The 21096-nt window shown below is 40.8% G+C and overlaps 6 protein-coding genes across 11 annotated transcripts in view; 3 read left to right on the forward strand and 3 right to left on the reverse strand.

Annotated features, from left to right (window-relative positions):
• The window catches only part of si:dkey-112m2.1 (transmembrane protein 132C), an 85612-nt gene extending 84176 nt beyond the window's left edge, over window positions 1–1436 (reverse strand). The window contains exon 1 of the mRNA XM_037265992.1: window positions 1305–1436. The gene's annotated coding sequence lies outside the window, so the exon portion shown is untranslated. The remainder of the gene's footprint in view (window positions 1–1304) is intronic.
• Window positions 817–2589, forward strand: LOC119131501 (ubiquitin-conjugating enzyme E2 G1-like). Of its 2 annotated transcripts, none has more exons than XM_037266005.1 (6): window positions 817–1065; window positions 1362–1464; window positions 1561–1658; window positions 1738–1916; window positions 1995–2088; window positions 2165–2589. In XM_037266005.1, the coding sequence occupies exons 1-5, from the start codon at window positions 1023–1025 to the stop codon at window positions 2079–2081; spliced, it is 510 nt and encodes a 169-aa protein (XP_037121900.1). In that variant the 5' UTR covers window positions 817–1022; the 3' UTR covers window positions 2082–2088; window positions 2165–2589. The 2 variants fall into 2 exon arrangements, with proteins under 2 accessions (XP_037121900.1, XP_037121899.1); XM_037266004.1 differs by having other exon boundaries at window positions 818–1065; window positions 2172–2589.
• An 81-nt stretch (window positions 2590–2670) lies between these two features.
• arpc3 (actin related protein 2/3 complex, subunit 3) lies at window positions 2671–4446 on the reverse strand. The gene is made up of 7 exons (XM_037266003.1): window positions 4317–4446; window positions 3915–4014; window positions 3618–3694; window positions 3403–3471; window positions 3199–3325; window positions 3034–3128; window positions 2671–2925 (listed from the first exon to the last, which is right to left on the reverse strand). The coding sequence occupies exons 1-7, from the start codon at window positions 4320–4322 to the stop codon at window positions 2863–2865; spliced, it is 537 nt and encodes a 178-aa protein (XP_037121898.1). The 5' UTR covers window positions 4323–4446; the 3' UTR covers window positions 2671–2862.
• Window positions 4447–4485: 39 nt separating this feature from the next.
• gpn3 (GPN-loop GTPase 3) lies at window positions 4486–6446 on the reverse strand. The gene is made up of 8 exons (XM_037265999.1): window positions 6399–6446; window positions 6176–6284; window positions 5774–5941; window positions 5570–5694; window positions 5378–5493; window positions 5138–5234; window positions 4921–5049; window positions 4486–4745 (listed from the first exon to the last, which is right to left on the reverse strand). Exons 1-8 carry the CDS (start codon window positions 6444–6446, stop codon window positions 4680–4682), a joined length of 858 nt encoding a protein of 285 aa, XP_037121894.1. The 3' UTR covers window positions 4486–4679.
• Window positions 6447–6738: 292 nt separating this feature from the next.
• rnf170 (ring finger protein 170) lies at window positions 6739–8785 on the forward strand. 2 transcript variants are annotated; one of them, XM_037266001.1, is made up of 8 exons: window positions 6739–6834; window positions 6871–6988; window positions 7063–7237; window positions 7328–7406; window positions 7486–7615; window positions 7710–7783; window positions 7871–8002; window positions 8091–8785. In XM_037266001.1, exons 3-8 carry the CDS (start codon window positions 7098–7100, stop codon window positions 8358–8360), a joined length of 825 nt encoding a protein of 274 aa, XP_037121896.1. In that variant the 5' UTR covers window positions 6739–6834; window positions 6871–6988; window positions 7063–7097; the 3' UTR covers window positions 8361–8785. The 2 variants fall into 2 exon arrangements, with proteins under 2 accessions (XP_037121896.1, XP_037121895.1); XM_037266000.1 differs by having other exon boundaries at window positions 6745–6988.
• A 399-nt stretch (window positions 8786–9184) lies between these two features.
• On the forward strand, window positions 9185–19193 carry hook3 (hook microtubule-tethering protein 3). 4 transcript variants are annotated; one of them, XM_037265996.1, is made up of 25 exons: window positions 9185–9371; window positions 11249–11334; window positions 11428–11500; window positions 11626–11676; window positions 11770–11902; window positions 11976–12043; window positions 12161–12223; window positions 12429–12512; window positions 12812–12874; window positions 13101–13264; window positions 13336–13476; window positions 13602–13689; window positions 13784–13897; window positions 13975–14085; window positions 14173–14257; window positions 14331–14400; window positions 14462–14602; window positions 14699–14786; window positions 14870–14904; window positions 14975–15057; window positions 15134–15234; window positions 15311–15415; window positions 15498–15569; window positions 15905–16041; window positions 16164–19193. In XM_037265996.1, the coding sequence occupies exons 1-25, from the start codon at window positions 9315–9317 to the stop codon at window positions 16174–16176; spliced, it is 2226 nt and encodes a 741-aa protein (XP_037121891.1). In that variant the 5' UTR covers window positions 9185–9314; the 3' UTR covers window positions 16177–19193. The 4 variants fall into 4 exon arrangements, with proteins under 4 accessions (XP_037121891.1, XP_037121890.1, XP_037121893.1 ...); XM_037265995.1 differs by having other exon boundaries at window positions 16953–19193; XM_037265997.1 differs by lacking the exon at window positions 12812–12874 and having other exon boundaries at window positions 9186–9371; window positions 16953–19193.
• Window positions 19194–21096: the final 1903 nt, after the last annotated feature.

The raw sequence follows: 21096 nt of genomic DNA on the forward strand, positions 1-21096 counted from the left end.
AAAAACACTTCCTGCCATAAAACATTGCAACAATTCAAATCAACAATATAGCTTCAATTTAAAGTGCAAGCCACTTTCACTCTCAGCAAATTGTTTTACATAAAAGCGATGATGATTAATGGCGGGTTGAAATGAACAACATTCAGTGACCTTTGAGGCAACCTTTATTGAAGATGCCTAACCTTTTCTTAGAGAGAAAATTCTCATTGCCCGAATCTGTTCGAGGAATAATAATGCCACAAGTTTTTTTAACCCTCCATGTGCTTAAATTACTGCTCGCTCACTACTTAGTAGTTCCATTTATTCCCCTTGTATAGCGTGGGCCTCTGCAACTATTTTGCAAATTAAAAAAAAAAATCAACTTTTAGACTTAAGCCTCTGTTGTTAATGTTGTTGCTGTTTTTTTGTTGTTGCAATTCTGCAGGTCCAGATTATAGTTTGTACAAAATGTCTTCAGTCATAGAATATTTGTGCAAATTTGAATCAGAAATAGCATCATCGATTCTATTTTGGACTTGCTAAGTAGGCTGACGGCCTGATGCTCCACCTTTTTTGTTGTTTTTCTGAATTTATCGCAATAAATTAAACCTGACAAACCCCAAATCTTCTCTCAAAAAAAAAAAAAAAGAGCGCTTCGGAAATTGCCGAGGTTTGCCGAACTCACCCGAAGTAACCCGAAGTAACGCGAAGTAACGCATGTGGGTCCTGTATTTTGGCCTTATTTCAGTGAGACAAATCTTACCATCAAACGTCATATAACTGGAATTCTAACAGTTTTTTTTAAAATACTTAAGGAAAATATTTGTCTCTTAGACTTCCGGTGAGCTTTTCTACCCACCCGTTTATTTTGAAAGAGCGTCATACCGCTTTTTACGGCCAGCGACGTCCGCTTTCCATAATTAGAGAACGACGAAACGTGGATGTTGTCAAATGTCTTATTCACCAGGATCTGTTGTCTGACTATTTAATTCAAAGTTCCTTTTAAATAGCAGATTGGGAAATTTTTAGTCAAGGGAACAAAAATGACGGGACAGTCGGCTTTGTTGCTACGTAAACAATTAGCAGGTAAGTTAGCCAAGCGGTGCTACTGCCAAACGAGAGGCACAGCTCGCTAATAACTACAACAATTTGTTTAGTTAAAATACATTTCTGTGTAATTCTGTAATAGTGAAACAAGAGTGAGCACTTGTAAGATTAGCTAGCCGCACTTACTCAATCCCTGGCTTGCACGTGAAGTTCTCTGTGTGCACGAGGACTAGTGAAAGGATTCGATGCCTTGTTGTGCAGTCGGCGGTGTTGTTTACCTGTTATTTACCATTTTCTTGGCGATCACGTGTCTGCAAACAATTATAACCTTTCAGATCTGAACAAGAACCCCGTGGAAGGCTTCTCGGCTGGTCTTGTGGACGATAATGACATATTTCAGTGGGAAGTCGTCGTTATTGGACCACAGGACACACTCTTGTAAGTGATCATCCGGTCATTGGCTTGGAAGTGCTTGGTAGAAAAAAGAAAAAGAAAAAAGTGCTTGAAATTGAACTGCTGGTTTTTATTTTGTAGTGAAGGAGGTTTCTTCAAGGCCACGTTAACATTTCCAAGGGATTATCCTTTGAGACCACCAAAAATGAAGTTCATCACGGAAATCTGGCATCCAAATGGTTTGTAATTTTTGATTTTTTTTCATTTGACGTCATCTACTACTCAGTCAATGTAAGTAATGAGTTGTCTTTTGGCCAGTTGCAAAAAACGGTGACGTATGCATCTCAATCCTGCACGAGCCCGGAGAAGACAAGTATGGGTATGAGAAGCCGGAGGAACGCTGGTTGCCAATCCATACGGTGGAGACCATCATGATCAGCGTCATCTCCATGTTGGCAGACCCCAACGGCGACTCACCCGCAAATGTCGACGCGGCGGTAAGTTGGTGTGCGATTGTCGACAGCTTTTGTGGGAAAGACCAAATGTTCACATGTGTATGTGTGGCGCCTTTGCAGAAAGAGTGGCGTGATGATCCCAGAGGTGTTTTTAAAAAAAAGGTTGCACGTTGTGTGCGGAAAAGTCAAGAGATGGCTTTTGACTGACGTTTCAGTAAGTGCAACAGTTTCAAACGTGATTGAGTGGCGGATAATCAGCGAGAGCTTGATCAACTTGTGTCATTTTTCAGATTGAAGATTAAACGAGTGGCTGAGAGGTACAACAAAGTCCACTTCGGAGTTCTGACCCATCATATTTCCGGACTTCAAAAGATTCAGCAAAAGCCATCGGTTGTTTATTTTTTTTTTTCCCCAAGAATCTCAATCCATGCACCATATTCATATTTTAGTTTTCCCTTCATATAAAGTATTTATTTTTAAACAAGAACCAGTTGTTTTTTTTTTAAATAAATCTGCCACACTGAGCCATACAGTGCCTTTTATAAAACCAAACTGAGGGCTAGTGTTGTAGAAAAACAAAAAGGGCATATCAGAATAGAATGCATGTCGTTTACAATCTTTGCTGTGGCGAGTGTTATTAAATAGAGTAGTTGTGTGAAATTGATTTGTTTTGGAGGATAGTGCTGTTAAATAAATTTCAACCGTTACCAACTCATTCGAATGCTTTTACATGTGTCATTTTTAAATGGGTGAACATTTTATGATTTAAAAGGATCATAGTAAATTCAAAATCAACTAAATTTCCCGCATCCACAATAACTTTATTGAATCAAGCACCAGCTCAATTTAAACGTACACTTAAGTGACAACACGTCCTTATCAACTCAGAGTATAAAATTGCACTGCAAAAAGCACAAATGCGATCTTAAGAAATAAAGCGTCCATAAGGTGAGGCTCGGATGTTAACACCGTGCGCCCCCCTACCGGTTTACTGTCCTGGAGCAGACAGGCTCTTGTTCATGAACTGCTTCTTGACAAAACACATCCACCACTGCAAGAAACAAACAGAGGAGCATGCTTACAATTCTTCGAGAGCAAGAAGATTATTTGCTCCATAGATAAGTGCAATTTTACATTTCGGGTGTGTGTGCAGTCTCACCTTGCTGGGTTTGTCCGTCACAGGGTCGAACACACGCTCGCATAGCCTCAAGCCGGTCTCCTGTCTGATCTGCTGGAGGTAAAGCCTCATTGTGTCTGGACAAGGTTGGAGAACATCAAGAGATTATGTTTGACCACAAACATTGTTTGCATGTTTTTATCTCACCTTCCTCCTGCCTGTTAGCGGGCTTGGCATACATGGCGTTGAGCGGAAAGCCGGGCTCTCCTGGAATGGGGAAGTGGGTAATGCCCAGCGTGTACATCTCCTTCTCCCCTTGGCCCCTGGAGCTGCACTGCAAAGGGTAAAAAAACACTTATCGACAAGCTATTCGGCAGCGTTGGTGGATTTTTTTGGGGGGGGATTTGTCACCTTTTGCAGCTTCTTTAGACACTCCGAAATATAGAGTGTGATGTAGATCAACGTCCTGTCTGCCTCATTCTTAACGAAAAAAAAAAAAACACGCATTCATAGAGCAGCAATGAAATTGCAAACTTCCAGTCTGGGCAATGAGAGGAAAGCAAGCTAGGGCATGTAAAGGAATGAAGTGCGCACAACTACATTGACGTTGGAAAAATGCATCTCACCTTGATTTCGTAGTTTTTGAAAAATACATTAGCCTTGAAATAGTAGATAGCCTCGTCGATGATGTCAGAATCGATTCCTGCGATGGACAAAAACAGGCTGCTTGATAATCTGTTTTTTTGGAATCATGTCATAATTATGCAAGCAGAATGTTGTTTTGTCACTTTGGAAAAGTTTGATAAGGATTTAAATTAAAATATCAGTGGCTTATCAAGCTTGAACATCACCTAGAAACTTATTCTGTAAACAGGAAGTCACCCACTGACTAATCAAGTTTAAGAAACAGGAAATACGCTTACCATCTCCTCTCGCTGGTCCCTTAAACTGAGTTTTAAGGGGCATTAAAGCCATGTTCCCCACCGACCTGGTGTTCTCCTCCTGCATGGTTGAATGATAGGCCTGGCAAGAGAGGTTCAACATATCTGCTGACAAATCCCAAACTCTAAAGCGTCTGCTTGCATGACTCCCTAAATGTCGCAATTTTACTGCAGCTAGGCCGGAGTAATTGTTTGCGCTGACATTTGAAATAAGTTTAGTAGATACTGAATAAAGCGCGTACAAGCCATTTTATTAAGGAACGACTGCTAACCCTGCTAGCCATCGATGCTAACATCATAGTTAGCACGCTCAACAGCGTCCCTTTGATTTGTTTGCTACCTTTTCGGTTATTAACCGACCATAAAAGAGTGGAATGCACTTACCGGCATGTTGAGGGACAAATAATGTGATTCAACCACCTCAGCGACGAATATTAGCACCGTAAGATGCTGCTTCCGCTTGTCCCACCTTTCTGTTGAAACAGGAAGAGGCCACACAGCATTTTGCAAAACGGACACAAGAGGTCGCCATAAACACCCGCGAACACGATGGTGCAGTTTGGAAGTTTGTTTATTATTAAAAATAATATTTAAAACGTATTTTACACCAAACTAAAAGTTTATAATAATAACAAACAGGATAAATGCCAACAACACAAGTCCCTCAGCCATTGGGCTGCACTTCCTGGTTCTTCATATGCATTTTAGAGAGTCCAAATAGAACATGAAGTCCTGAAGTGACATTTCTCAGCTTTCCACTTGACCTTGAAATAACTCCTCAAAATTGTTTTCACCGGGATTTTCATCAATCTCCTGTAAAAAAAATAAATAAATAAAAAGACAATGGGTAAAGTGAATTGCTGTTTTGTCAAAATGATGCTTGTTAAAAGGTGGTGCTGGATTTATGACGGTTCCAACCTACGCATTTTAAGGACACACATCCCATCATAAATCAAGGACTTCCTATAAAAGGAACTATGTGTGTTACCTTTGGCTCCTTGACTTCCAGATCCTCTCCGTACTGAATCGAGAAGTCAATATGTTGTAGTACTATGTTGATACCTTCATCATCTGTACGGTCAAAGGGCAGAAATCTCACCAAACTGTAGTCATCAATCTGGAGTCAAACAGAAAATTTTCAGTGCAGTTTAATTTCCATAGCAGCAGATGCTTCAGTGTCAACAGTATCAGATCAAGCGGCTTACCAGTTCGCAAATAGCTTTGGTCAGCTTCTTAAACTTTTTACTTCGGATGGTGTCAGAGTTATCCGACATCATGGAGTACATATCAGGATCAAGGTACCTTGTGAAAACAGGGAGAGACACTTTCAAAATGTAAAATATTTACTGCCTGCTTCTGGTTGTTTAATAAGCTACTTATGGTAATAAGATGAATTGAACTAAATGAGGAAATGTAGTGCAAGGCAAGCTAAAATTGCAATTTACTGTTCAATTTCTTTCTTGGCTTTAGGACTGAGCAGATCCATTTTGGTCATGATGTTTACTTGGGGAATCTCCAACGACACCATAGCGCTCAGGGCCGCCATGACTCCCGAGATGAACTGCGGTCAGAGGAACGGTCATGTCAAACTATGAACATCTAAAATGGTGCGTTCACAATGGAAAACAAAATGCAACCTTGAAAGACTCCACCATGAACTGGGAATCCACCAGGAAGACTCCGCACACCCGAAACTCCCACTGTTGTAGTTGTTCCACCAGCTGCTTCATGACAGGCAGGTGAGTATACAATTCAATTTGACCTGTAAAAGGAAAAATTGCTCATCTTAAAAGGGTGCAAACTGGTTTTAAATTGTGAAAAAAAAATATTTGTATGTTTACCTGGGCAGTCGAACAAGATGTAGTCATCCTCGACGTGACCCAAGGCTTCCTCCAACCAGTCAAAGTTGTTGACAAAATATTCCATGCAAAAAACCAAACCTCCATTGGGGCCAAACTTGAGAGATTCATCTTCCATCACATCATCTACCTGGATGAGTTCACGGATGTCTGAAAACAAAGATTCCACACGGTTCAGTTGTTTTCTTTATATGTTAGTGAGAGACAAACGTGATTAGGATTACAAAATACTGGGGGCTCCCAAATTTAAAACCAGGGCCCAAATTTTGTCACAGGTTAATTTGTAATGATTGTTTGAAGTAAAAATGTATTGATCACCAAACTGTGTGTACCTAGTGAATTCATGTTTACATTCTATTATTTATGTCATATCACCCCCCTCACCTGCCATAACAGGGTAGTCAAAATACTCCGCTGCAGGGTCCAGATTGACCACTTGAACAGAACGATTCATAGCCTCAAAGTGTTGGATCATCCTGGCGCAGTAGGTGCTCTGTGAAGTCAAATAAATCAAAACATAGCACATGCATCTTCAGCTGTTGTTAGCTTAAGAGCTAACTAAGCTATGATGCCATCAAATTGGATCAAGAATCATCGGATAACTCACCTTGCCGCTACCCGCTGGGCCCATCACCATCTGAGCATAACGAGGCATTTTTTGCCACAAATCAATAAGAATATTTATTGTTGTGAAACTAGCTCCCTGATGGCGATGATAGCATTTTGCGTAAAGAGTCGAGGGGAGGCCTGGTACTTCTTCGCAACCGATTGTTGAAAGTCATATTGCTGTTTATGGACACTACTGCCGTCTAGCGTTAAAACCGTGAATTACCAGCGTCGCTGCTCCGATCAGAGATGTTCAGAGAATAAGATGACACGCTACGTAAATGAGACCACAAAATTACATAGACCTGGTACGTTGAACCGGAAGATCTCCTTCACAGAACATCTTTGAAAATACTCAAGACGTTTCTCAGCGATCGTAGCTAGCGAGTTCTGGCTTCTTGAAGCTAACACCAACCGAAATCCAGTTAATGTCATTTATTTAGCGTACGAGGACTTTTGCAAAATTTAGCAAGAATAATCATTGTTCAATTGTAACCCTAACATCATGGCAGACTGAATTTACTGGCGGACGATGTAGAAAGTAAAAATATTTTACACGCCAGCTCCAGAGATAGTTTGTGGAACTTAAAGGTGAGTACATAGACAACAACACAAACCTGGTGCATTAAAATTAACGAGTGACATGTCGTGTGATTATACTACAGTCATGGAAGTAACAATCGGGTTATGAGTGTGGGCGATGGAGGACAATCAGTGTGGGGACGTGGACTATCTCATCCAAGATGAAAACACGTTAATCGAAGGCGTGAGCAACCAAGTTCTGTTTGTTGTGGTACTCACCCTCACATTCCTGGCAGGCTTCCTCACGCTGCTCTGCAGGTAAATAAATGCAACTAAAGATTCTGTTGCATCACCTGAAATCACATTGCTGAGTTGTTGTTATGAACACCATACATGTTGATATTTCAGAGAGGATCAGCAGCCGAATATTCACCCCGAGAATCAGGAGCATGTTCGAGCTGTGCGACAGCAGCTTCAATCAGAGCAGGTTTGCTGGCTGTAATAAATATGGATGGTTAGTCATCCAATTTATGGCAATGTAGCATTTTTATTTGTTTGTATCCCAGGAGGAAAATTCCCAGCCGCAAAGTCCCCAGCCGGAAGCCAGGCAGCAGTATTACAGAGATATGTCTTGCCCGGTGTGTTTACAACAAGCCGTTCTACCCGTCGAAACCAATTGCGGTCATCTTTTCTGTGGTAAGGATGTTGTAACGCCAGTCAAGAAAATGTCAAACAGATATCAAAAAGACAAAGTGTCGGAATTGAACAGGCTCATTTCTTTGTCCACCAGGTTCCTGTATTATAGCCTACTGGAGATATGGCGCCTGGTTGGGTGCCATTAACTGTCCCATATGCAGACAAATGGTGACACATTGATTTCTTTAAAATATTTATTTGTGAAAAGCTATACTACTTTTTTTTTTTTTTTTTTACTCTCCTCCTTGTGTCCAGGTCACATTGCTCTTCCCACTATTCCATGAGCATGCTGCTCCTCAGAGAGTCCAGGATGGTGAGGCAGAACCTCAGCTCATCCTCAGAGACATCAACGATTACAACCGTCGCTTCTCGGGCCAGCCAAGATCTGTGAGTTTTTAGTTTTGCAGCAAAAAGAAACAATCACAGGGAGCCTCTAGATTTAACAGTCTTGTTCTCTCGCCTTTTGTTTTCACAGTTGATGGACCGGCTCCGTGACGTCCCCACCCTCCTCCGCCACGCTTTCAGGGAGATGTTCTCCATGGGCGGCCTGTTCTGGATGTTTCGAATCCGAATTATCCTCTGTCTGGTCGGAGCACTCACCTATCTCGCGTCGCCGCTCGACATCCTCCCCGAGGCGCTTTTCGGCCTCCTCGGATTCATGGACGACTTCTTCGTCATCCTGCTCCTCTTTGTCTACATCTCGATTATGTATAGGGAGGTGGTCACGCAGAGATTGAACGGCTAGTCCGGCACATTTTGCATCCAGGAAATTGAAGCTTGAAGGTAGTTTGCGTTATGTTATAGAACTTTGTTTACAGCGGATTCAACATCAATAAAAATGTTTGATTTATAATGCATCAAATTCATATGCCGCTTTTTTGGACTCTCAAAGACAAGGCTTATGAATTTGTAGAAATGGACGAGTGTGAGTCATTGCTGTGTGACTCTCACAACCTGTTCAGTGACTTTACACTTGTTTATTTTGTCGAATATTCAATTTATGTAAAATAATGAATTATCCTTAGCAACCATTGAGTGTTTCTACTCGCAGGAATTTTCTATATTGTTGCACTTGTGACTGTGAGCTGCTGCTTACTGTAAACTGGACAATTGGTTTGTATTGTTAACCTGCAATTGAGAAATAAATGTGACGCTTGAGCAATGTGCAATTATGACATTTGGGACTTATTGCCTCTGACTTTTGTTGTTGTTGATACTTTAAACTGGTCGGGCAAGCGTCGGGTAAATTCAAGGCCAAGGCGCATTCCACACCACCATTATAATAATTGAGCATCAACCACTGATACAGTACAAGTGATTAATAGTGCAAGTCATCATTTTGGAATCAACTACAAAAATGTTGCTCACTGGGTGTGGGAAACACAATTATGCAACAAAACAGAAGCTAGTAATGCAAATGGTTAGGGCACTTAAAAGGAATTACTCAATTATTCAATATTTTTTATGCCGTGTCAACAGAAGAAAAATGTCAAATATGTGCCTTAGATAAATTAAGGATGGTTTATAGCACAATCGATACAGTCCAGTCAAGTTCTCGACTCCGCCCAACCAGCCCGCCTCAGGCAGACGCCGGTGTCGGATTGTGAGACACCCAGAGAGCGAGAGACCTCGGGAGCTAGCGTCTGAGGTCGCTAATAACTTTAGGCTCTAGTCATTATCTAGCTTACTTTTATTTACAATGTCTACATCGGGGCCCTTGGATCGAGTGGAACTCTGTGAAAGCCTTTTAACATGGGTAAGTCATCGACCATAACATCCGGTATTGTTTTTCCCCCCCTCCGGCGCTAGCTAGCAAGCTAGCATACGAGGCTAACGTTAGCTCATGAGCTAACAGCGGTACCGAGGAAAAATGACACGAGCTCACGTCGCTTACGTATGCAGGCCAGCTGTTGGCTGCCTTAGCTGGTGATGTGTTGCTTGCTAGTCGCTCTTTTCTAGAAAATATTTATCATTTGGGGCAAGCGATTATTTGGCAAGGTTCCTAATGGATGACACTTTTGTGACAGGCAGGTCAAGAGGTTCAAAAAATACATTGGAAAGTCTTTTTGTCTTTGGATCGATCCTAGGACGGGCCACCCTTTTTTTTTTGTCTTTCGTTCACATTCTGACTTGGTCATGGAAATGTTGCAGGAAAAAAAAGCATCTTTAAAAGGGCATGTGCTATCGACTATGATCATGTTTACATGACTGACACGTTACAACGTCATGTCAACAGAGTGGCAAAATGTCATGTTTTGAATAAAACACTGTCTGCATTGTCTGCAGTTTACAGTCAAAATATGCATGGTGTTAAAATAGAGCTTTGTCCGCTGCATTGTGCTGCTTTAGAATCAAGCTGCCTTGGTACCATGTTACAATAGAGTAAATCACATTTACCGTGAAATCTCAACAATGTGATTTGCCTTGTGTACTAAATTTGTAGGTTGAACAGCAATAAGCATGCTTAAATTGGACTTTTCCATTTTAACTGTTCCAACTGAGCGAGTAGAGCGCACAAAGTGAAAAACCAACCAACAAAGGATGCTGCAAGTGTAAATAGCACGCTAAGCTTTACTGAATTGTCAATGTGAGAGCAGTGAATTTAATTTTTCACAACTTGGTGTGCATATGTGTTCCGGTGCTGCAGTGGGAAATACTTTTGTGGTCAAATATGTGACATATTTCACACTCTGACTTGCAAGACCTGTGTTGAATATTTTGCTTTGCTCAAGTAGTTGCAAGTCAAATATTAAAAAAAAAAAAAACACCTCTCATCACCAATTTTTTTTTTTTTTTTTTAAATAAAAAGTACAACAACCTGGGCTGTGCTAAAACGGTCGCAAATATATTGCAAATGAATGACATTTGTATTCCAAAACTGAACAGCCTTAACACTCATTAAGTAGCTTATGCTTACTTTTGTTCCCTGACCCCCTTTTAAGCGCCTCTGGTGACAACCCCCCAATTTTGACCTCTTTTTAGCAAGTTGCTACTTGCATTAGCATGGCCTTGTGTGTCTTGCTGCCTAGGATTTAGAAGGTTAAAAACAAGGGGGAGATCTATTACATCAACACAGCTCCAAAATAAATGTTGCCATCATGCAAGCGGGATATTATATGGTGACGTCCGTGATTTCCCTGGTAAACGGTGTTATGTAATAAAGGGGTGTTGTTTGGGTTTTGTGTGCTGGCCCTGGGCCAGCGGGCAGTCTTGAGATATTTGTCTGCCAGATACAGATCCTCTCAGATCCGCTCTTTCAGTCCTTTTTGGATTAGTTGAGCCTTTTTCAATTCAGGAAATTAATTCTTTGAAAAAAAATAAAAATAGATGTCATGGTCTTTTGAGCTCTGTTATTAAAAATATAAGGAAATTGATCCATGGGTAGGAATTTAGTCTTGTCCTTTGCTGTCAAATTTCCAACATTCCTGTTCTCCATTTCAGTCACGTGGACTGTTGGCATGTGGACTTGTCATTCTGGGCAACAGCCTTAAGTAGAACTCCAGATGATAGACTGAACCGGGCGCATAATTGAAATAGTTTTCAAGTTGGCTTTAGACATGCTGTTCATTTTACGTTATCACATGCGGTGTCAGCACAATCAAATGTGATCGAATAATTATTTTGTTGGTTTAGGTTCAAACATTCGGGGTCGAGGCTCAATGCAAGACTGTGGAGGACATGACGAGCGGCGTCGTTATGGCGCAGGCTCTCCAGAAAATGTGAGTGGAGAATTAGAAGTGTTACATTTTAGAAATGTCACCTGGTCTTAATATTCCGCGACTGGAATTTGATTTTCCGTGTTCATTTCGTAGAGACGAAGTGTATTTCAATGACGCATGGATTAGTCGAATCAAGCCAGATGTTGGTGACAACTGGAGGTTAAAGGTGAGGATAAATTCCAGTTTATAATGATTCACGTTTTCGATCCACTCAGTCATAATTATTGCATGTAATAGTGTATTAGCATTCATTCAAATCATGGCTTTTGGGTGAAACTTTTTTTTTTCCAGGTCAGCAATCTAAAGAAAATTCTCAAAGGTATCCTCGATTATAACCAGGAGGTAAGATGGATGGATGACTTTTTTTTTTGAAAGCGTTCAAAGTTGATTTAAAAGGACAAATTGGCAATGTGTAATCTGCCCCTCCCTTTCAAGATTCTCGGCCAGCACATAAACGACTTCACGCTTCCTGACGTCACCCTCATCGGAGAACACTCCGACCCGGCAGAACTCGGGAGGATGCTTCAACTCATTCTGGGATGTGCTGTCAACTGTGAACAGAAGCAAGGTGAGCGTCCAAAATCCAACACAAGATTTGTGTGCGCCAACTTGTCTCACCGTTTTATTTTCTTCCTCTCTAGAGTATATCCAATCCATCATGATGATGGAGGAATCAGTCCAGCATGTGGTCATGACAGCCATCCAAGAGGTAGATCATTTTGTGGAATTGGGAAGATGTTCCGGTCAAGATTGAATGGAATTTAGACATTCAGACTTTCAACCTTCAATCGTCTGGTTTTTTTTTTTTTTTTTGCGTTTCCATCAGCTCATGAGTAAAGAGACTCCCGTGACAGGAGGAAACGACTCCTACGTGGATCTCGACAGACAGGTACGCATATTCATGAGATGTAAATTTGTTATTTGCCTTTGTGTTGCAATCATAGTGGGATAAATTGACTAATCTTTTTTTTTTTTTTTTTTTTTTTAAATGATCAGTGCCACATGGTCTGTTGAATTGACCAATTCTTAACCAGTATTAACTCTTGATGGATAAAAAAAAAATAAAAGAAAACATTATTTTTTTGCATTTTTAGTTAAAAAAGTCTGTTGAGGAGCTCAATGAAGCTTTGGCCACAAAGGAGGAGATTTCCCAGAGGTGTCGTGAGCTTGATATGCAGGTTGGTTTCATGTCATCCTCATCCTTTTTATTTTTTTATTTTTTAAAGTCAATTTATGGGCCTTTTCACATCTACCACTAAATTAAGTATGTTTTTTTTCCTGATTATATTGCGTAAGAATTCCATTACATTTTGACTTGCTTTCTTCCCAATATTTCAATATTTATTTATTTTGCATGGATGCATTCATTTCCTGCCAACTCCATAATTGAGCCGTGGTTTAAAGGATTATCTAATCTCCTGTTCTGTTCAATTTGTTTCTGTGGCTATTTCAATATCATTTGTGCCTTGCTTCCAAGGCCCTCCATATTCAAGAGGAGCGCGATAGACTGAGGTTAGACTTTAATGAGCTAGAAGAGAGGGTAAATTCAAACTTTATTTCTTCCACTCATTCTGTGTGGTGTGACTAATAAGAGTCATGTCGATTTTTTTTGTTCCCCCCCCCCGCCTTCAGTTTTGCTTGCCTCAAATGACCCGCTTTGCTGAGGATTTGCGTGTGTTTGCCTTGTTAGCAGAACTTTTGAGGTGTCATCTCCAGATACGTGAGATGGCCTTGAAATAAATATCTCCCACGCGTTCAACTTTCAGGTGGCAGCCCTACAGGAGGAAAAGAGTAGCTTGCTTGCGGAAAACCAACTTTTAATGGAGCGACTCAACCAGTCGGACTCCATCGAGGATATCAACAGCCCGGCCGGCCGCAGACACCTCCAGCTGCAGACGCAACTGGAGCAGCTCCAGGAAGAAACATTCAGGTGTGGACCGAGCGCAAAGGTTAGCCGTCTTCGGAACCAGTTGGGATCATTTCATTGTCGTCACCTTCCAGGTTGGAAGCATCGAAAGACGATTATCGGATCCGTTGCGAGGAGCTTGAAAAAGAACTTTTGGAGGTGAGGTCGCAGAATGAAGAGCTCACATCTCTGGCTGATGAAGCCCAGTCGCTGAAGGATGAGATGGATGTTCTCAGGTAAGCAACTTCTGTCTACCACATCTTCTCATTTTTTTTAGAGCACAAAAAATCCAGGGTGTGTAGACTTTTTATACCCAAGGCAAAGGGAAACAAGCCAGATGTTGTTGTTTTTTCTTCTCCAGGCATTCATCAGACAAAGTGTCAAAGCTTGAGGGCACAGTAGAACACTACAAGAAGAAACTCGAGGACATGGGACTCCTCAGGAGACAGGTGCCGCTTACAAACATCCAAACCAGTTCTCACATATTCACAATTTTATTGTCCCCCATGTTCTATCAGCAACATTTGTTTCCATTTTTTGCAGAGTAAGCTTTTGGAGGAGAAGAACACAGTGTTAATGCAGACCAACATCAGTTTAGAAGAAGAGCTCCGAAAGGCTAATGCTACCAAGGGCCAGTTGGAGACTTATAAGAGACAGGTAAATCGGAAAAGCTACATAACGTAGCTTGCGTTGCTGTGATAGTCATCGTGGATTCTTCCATCCGCTCTGCGCAGGTGGTGGAACTTCAAAACAGACTGTCGGAAGAATCGAAAAAGGCCGACAAGATGGAGTTTGAGTACAAACGTGTCAAAGAGAAAGTCGACTCTTTACAGAAAGAAAAGGACGTATGTGCACGGATAAGTTATTTATTCATTTTTTATGCTATGTACAAAATGGTTGCATTTTATGAATTTGTTTTTCCCCCTATGTAGCGTATGCGAACGGAGCGAGACTCTTTGAAGGAGACCATTGAGGAGCTGCATTGTGTCCAAGCTCAAGAGGGACAGCTAACGGCAGGTATAAGCAAAAAAAAAAAAAGAATTGGCTAAATTTAACGTTTCGAGTTACAAGACCATTATTTGTGCCCCAGGTCTTCTCCCACTCGCCAGCGCCGACGGTTCCGATTCTTTGGCAGCCGAGATCACAACGCCAGAGATTCGGTATGTTTGGCGCGATGAAAAAATATTGGATGCTTCTTAACTAAATCAATTTTTTGCACAGAGAGCATTTGATTCGCCTTCAGCACGAGAACAAAATGCTGAAGCTGGCTCAAGAGGGCTCGGATAACGAGAAGATTGCGCTTTTACAGAGTCTGCTGGAAGACTCCAATAGAAGGAAAAGTGAGCTGGAGACCGAAAACAGGTCAGTGTATTTTAATCTTGTCAGGCTGTCAACTCCGTTTTGTCTTCCAAACAATGTTGTCCAACCGGTCGGTCTCTGCGCTTTGCATGTTTGTAGGTTAACCAACCAGCGCCTGATGGAGGAACAGAGTCAGATAGAAGAGCTCCAGAAGAATCTCCAGGAACAAGGCTCCAAAGCAGATGATGTACGTCATGAAACGTGGCTTCAAGAGACTCCCAATTTTCAACTTCAGTTTGTGTTCAACCATATTTCTCTTTCACGTTTCAGTCTTCCATTATGAAGAAGAAATACGCCGAGCACATGTAAGTACATTGTGTTCATCTATGACTGTGCATCTTTGAAAAAATACAAATATTTGCTCCGCCTCACCAGGGAGAAACTTCAAGAAGTGAACAACGAGTTACTGAAGAAAAATGCCTTCATCGACGAGATGGAGCCCAAATACGCCGCCGGCTGTGAGTTTACGCTCGAGTGCTCCTTAACTTGCTGTCGTCTTTGAATCTGGTTAATCACTCGGCTTTCTTTTGTTAGCTCAACGCGTGGATGAACTGGAGGAGGCCTTGAAAAAGAAAGATGATGAGATGAAGCAAATGGAGGAGCGGTATAAGAAATATCTGGAGAAAGCCAAGAGCGTGAGGACATATTTCAATTTTCAAACATCCTTATTAACAGTCGAACATCCCTGACTGGTTCCATTTGGGTTCTCAGGTAATTCGCACTCTAGATCCTAAACAGAACCAGGGCTCAGGTCCAGAAGTTCAGGCCTTGAAAAACCAGCTGCAGGAGAAAGAGCGGATGCTGCACTCGTTGGAGGTCATTTGGCTCGCAAATAAGAACCAAAGATAAACTCTTGGTGTGATTCTCTTCTGATAGTCTTTTTTTTTTTCTTCAACAGAAAGAAATGGATAAAACAAAAAGCCAGAGGGATTATGAGGAGAAACTGATTGTGTCGGCCTGGTATAATATGGTAAGAGTGACATTAACAGTTTTTTGAAATTACTCCAAAACACACACAGACATTTAATGGACCATTTAATTCACACAAAAAATAACAGAATTAATTATTTCAGTGCAAAACCGCCATAGACATAACATGGACAGAGTTCACCGCTAGGTGGCAGTATTGCTAAGAGCTGATCTTAAATCAACACTAATGTATTTTTCCTCCCTCTCCAATTCTTCACCATTAGTCGGCCGGTAATAATCGACTCCTGCTGCAGCGTCTGTTTTTAAACGAGATAAATTTAAAGTCAATTGCTCCGGTTCTGTTGAATACTCATCTTTTTTTATTTATTTTCCCAGGGAATGACTTTCCAGAAAAAGGCGGCCGAAGACAGATTGGCCAACACCGGCTCCAGTCAGTCTTTCCTGGCCCGCCAGAGGCAAGCCACCAGTTCCCGGCGCAGCTACCCAGGCCACGTCCCGCCGGCTACCGCGAGGTAGAAAGGCAGACAAAAAGTTCCAGCAGCAAAACTACTTTATTCAAAACCCTGAACTGTTCATTTCAAATTCTGCCTGTTGATTTTCATTTTGTTTTTTCTTCACCCTTCTTCCTGATTAGATCCGTCAGGTAGAGATGCCAGGCAAGACTGCCCAAAAACGTTTCGCCGCTTTTATTCCCGGCTAAACTTTTTTTTTTTTTCCCTCTGAGTCAAGTGATGGCAGAGCACACACGAGACGAGCATTGTTTTATCATCGCGCATTGCTCACCACTTAACCTCAACATGCAGTAGTCATGCACAATTCTACCTAGATCAGTCTTAAAAGTATTTTTTTTCTTCATCTTTTATTTCTAAACGGGTAACAAATGTTGCTGAAATAATTTCAGTAGGTGCGACTTCACCAGCGTATACTTGGTTTTCTCATCACACATTTTAGTGCCAAAATAGAAAAGTAAACACACAATAGGACAGCTGCATCTCCTGGAAGTGGAAATTGAAGAAAGGATTGAGTGGAGCACCGCTTTTTTTTTTTTTTTTTTTTAAGTCAAGTCTTTCATCTTAAACAACTTTCATGGCTCACAAATCCCTATTTTGAAATCATTTTTTTGGTTTTAGTCTTTCAAAAACTAACTCTGTTAATTGTTCATGACAGGACATGTGATGTGGGGAGATTTTTTATTTTAACAATAGCCAAGAAATATTCATTTGTGGCCACAAAAAAGGGAAAATGTGTGCACTAAATACTCATTTGTGGCCACAAATTAACCATTCCTTAACCCCCCCAGCCCTGTATCACATCTGGGGCACATTAGTCACCCGCTTTTAAAATCCAGGCCAAAATTCACTGCTAACATTCCCTCCTATCTGACTGTTATCTCCTGTTCTCCTCCCTCCCCCCCCCCTAACAGCAATATCCCAGCATGATCGGCGCAGCAGTGACCCCGGCCCGATACGGCCCGGCCCATCCATGCTGGCGAAACCCGAGGCGCACGATGCATGCAATACCTGCCTGCCGACCCTTTGCATGACTTTGCATTGACTGTGAGTTAACCCGGCATACGGCAACAGCAGCATGAGCACTAACAGCCCTCTGCAGCATTGCGATCCTCTGTTGCGCCACTAGGGGGAGCTGTGGGGAAAGAAAACTTCATTTATTCATCTTTTGTATTCCTCTTCCCTGTTGCTTTCTTGCTCTTCATGGACATGCCTGCTTTGTGTTTCCAAACGGCATCAAGCCTGTTTTAGCACAGTGACATCTATCTGGAATACCTCAACAGCATTTTTCCACATATTCAGTAGTGAATTGATTTCAGTATTTGAGAGGGAAGGAAAAAAACAGGACAAAAAAAATTACCTTTTATATCGGAAATTTTCCTCTCCCATTTTGGACACTTTGTCATTGTAAAAAAAAAATCGAAGAAAGACTTTACCTATCCTTAAAATGTGACCCGAGGACATGCTAGCTGGGCTTTTACCTCAACTTTTAGCAACTAGGCATAGGATGGGAAAATGTTTGTATACAACACAAAAAAAAATCACAAATCCACTTTTAAGTATTTTTCTAAGCTCCAACATGTCTGTATTTTGTGACGTCATGTCGATTTGATACATTTGATGTATATAGCGTACTTGAACATAAAGCAGGCGCGTCCTTTGCGTGGTGCCGTATACATCCAAAGAAGAACCAGTATTGAGCCAAAAGTAAGTATTCACACATGTCAAGCATCTGTGAAGAGAAAACTACATCAATGTGGAGTTTCTATTGAAAGGCCAAGCAGATGAAAAATCCCTCGAAAATCAATAATTGTGTGCAAGTCATGACAAAATAATCATAGGTCAACTTTATCATGCAGCTTCATATTGTACATGTATTTTCTGTAGCTTCTTATTGCATATTTATATTTGAACTGCAAGGCTTAGGAGGTCAATTTATTTAAAATGGTGGCGCATGTTACAGGCATGAATGCAAGAAATGGTTCAATCCGCCAGTTTAGTGCCTTTGTTACCGATGCGCTCATTTTGAAGGCAGTGTGCGAGCTGACTTTTAAACATGTTTTTTTTTTTGGTGTCGTTTTGAAAAGACAAATTATGGGATATCAACTGCCTCCGTTTTCATAGTTGCTTCTAAACAAGAGTTGATGAGGGCTTGTCTTTTTCTTATTTTACTCTGTCATGTGTAACGATTTATCTTATGCAGTGCATTTTTTTTTAAATTCTTATTTATTCTTTTGTGTCTTGCGCAGAAGTGTTAGTATTATGTTCCCACCTTAACGATTCATTTAAAATAATTGTCTCATACAAACAACAAGGAAGTGACCCAAAACTGAAAAGTCAGACCGGTGAACAGCGTGTTGCTTTTATTTCCTTACAGGCACGACACAGTTTCAGGATTGTTCGAACTCGTAAAAAGCACATTTTGAAACCTCAAATTACCTTGCATTGGATTTACTCTCATACTACAAATAAAAATTAATTAGTGGTCATTTGCAGTCAATAGGAAATTAATTAAAAAAGTGTAGCGGAACCGTCAAAGTGAAATGATCCTTTATGATGTGACATGAAAAACATTTTGCCTTTGTAAAATAAAACAAAAACGAATCAAAATAAAACTCACCTTGAGGACAGGACGTGATATTCGGCACTTCAGATCGGCTTTAATCGAATGACACAGAGGAAGGAAGTTACCCGATGCAACTTGATCTGATCAATTTATTTAGCAGACCAAACTGTAATGGAGGCGATTTTTGGTGCTTGACAATCCAATTATTCCGTTTCATTTAGCCGTGGCGCTCACGTAGTATCAAAGAGTGAAATAATCAAGAATTTGGCGTTTCCATGTTACCCGACTGCAAATGGTCAAATGTTCTCGTACTCTGTCAGACTGTAGAATATCATGCAGTGTTTATACTTTTTTTTTTCTTTTTGTTACTCATTTGGACAATGAAGTTGCAACTAACTATCCATTTGCCAAGTTTTTTATTGCTTGTATCCAACCCCCACTATGTATATAGTCGCATTTTGCAACTGCAGTTACAAGGGGGGGCCTTTTAGGGACGGTGATCAAAGTGGTTAAGATGGAGATCTGATAACGTGCTTCCGACACTGTAAACTTTGCAGACGACGTTGTAAATAAAGCTTATATTCAAATATAATTGTCTGCTTTGGGTTTTATCAGGAACCGGATGCCGGTTTTCATGATTTGGTAGCTTATCCTGTCCGTTCTTGAATCCTGGATTCCCTTCGGTCGGTCGGCAGAGATTCTTTCAGTCTGTCTCTGGGTGTGTCCTCTTGGCGCGTCAAAGCGGCAGGCCAAAGTCAATAAAAGACACACTCTACTGGTTTTTCACATATCCATCCAAAACAAATTGAAAAAAAAATTCAACCAACCTCACTTTTATTTTTGTCTACCTGCATCAAATGATACAAAATACATTCACATCTTGCGATATCCAAGTTCAACAAAACAAATGAGTGCATTCATTTATAGATTTACTCAAATCTTTTATTTTCCGTGACCAAAGGATTACATGGATGTTCCCCGAGCTGTAAGTGTCAAGGGTCCAAAAGTTGTCGGTAACATCCTACCGCACTGACTAACCGTAGTACCAAAAGGGCCAAATTATGTACTTTGGATTTTTGCAAACGCTTATTGTGCATCACACCTCAATTACAGCAATTACAATCGCAAAGTCAAGATGAAATACGAGCATTGACATAAAAATGTGGCCGTATATGTTTGAAAAAAGACGGTCCAACCGAGAGCGCTTTTAACCCCGGTGGTAACGAGAATGAACAGTTATTCAAAAGTTCTATTTTATTTGCGTGAGTCGGTCCAAAAAATGTGGTTTGTTCAAAAACTCCCTGAAACACTTTCGCACATATCTGTCACATGTGGCTGCCGGAAAGATATATGTAGTGTGTATTTGAAAAGATGATGCCCTGTATAGTTAGCATAAAAGCTAACCGTTAGCAAATCAGCTAACTTAGCTATGTTCTTTTTGGAGCTGCAAATTCTTGATGTTTTTGGAATTTAAAAAAACTGAAATATGTTAGAGTTCATATAGCTTCATCGTATCTAACATTTTGTTTTACAACTAAAGGCAAATATTAAAAATGTAATATCAAGTAATGCATAAACTGATCCTTTCCGCCATACAAAAAAAAGACCTTACAGACTGCGGTAGTCTAACCCCTCATCTTTTTACACTTTGTCTCAGTTCCAAATGCCTTTAGGCCACAGAGAATCATCATATTCATCAGAAGATGACAAAAATGACAGTAAGAGACAATTATTGAGCGCATGAAGACACCACAGGCAGACAAGGACAAATATAAATATAGTGACTAGAAACCGCTGCCACGTTTCCTCAAAGGCATTCATTTTTCTAGCGGCTACTGGAAGTACCACAAAAGTCTGTGTGTTCCATTATCACTCGCAGCGAAACACGTGCTCAGATTCCTTATAAGAGACAAAAGTATTGGGACATTTTTCGAACAGCGTCTACCTTTCTGCGGGATTTATTTTGGTGAATTCATCCAGAAGAATATTTGTGAGGCTTTCATGGGTTTTGCTTTATGCACGTGACTCAAGTTGGAACAGAAACGGCCCTTTCCTAAACTCTTCCCACAATGTTGGAAGTTAGGTCGCCAATTTTCTGGGAATTCTTTAAAAGTGGAAACCTGCCATAAGAATAACTTAACATGTCTAAGCAAGTTTTGGGGAGGGTGAAGGTGACTTCAATATTTCTGAAAATGATCTTGTTGCACAATCATATTTTCTGCTATTTCAGCACCTTCCTATCTTGCCCTGAAACGCTTCACTCTCGTATTTTGGTTATATTACACCTCGTATGCAAATTATCTCGTCTGCGAACTCGCCGACTTAAACGAAAACATCTGATGAGACATAACGGGAGGGAGAATTGTTTGTCTTGCGAAAGAAACCACATCAGACAATTGAAAGCATTTAATTAAATTCAATTTTATGCTTTTAATTGTTTGAGACAGGTGGAACAAAAGCAGGCAGGCAAAAACAAGTCGACAAAAACAGAA

Source organism: Syngnathus acus, chromosome 12, assembly GCF_901709675.1.
Source record: "Syngnathus acus chromosome 12, fSynAcu1.2, whole genome shotgun sequence".
Classification (NCBI taxonomy): Eukaryota; Metazoa; Chordata; class Actinopteri; order Syngnathiformes; family Syngnathidae; genus Syngnathus; species Syngnathus acus.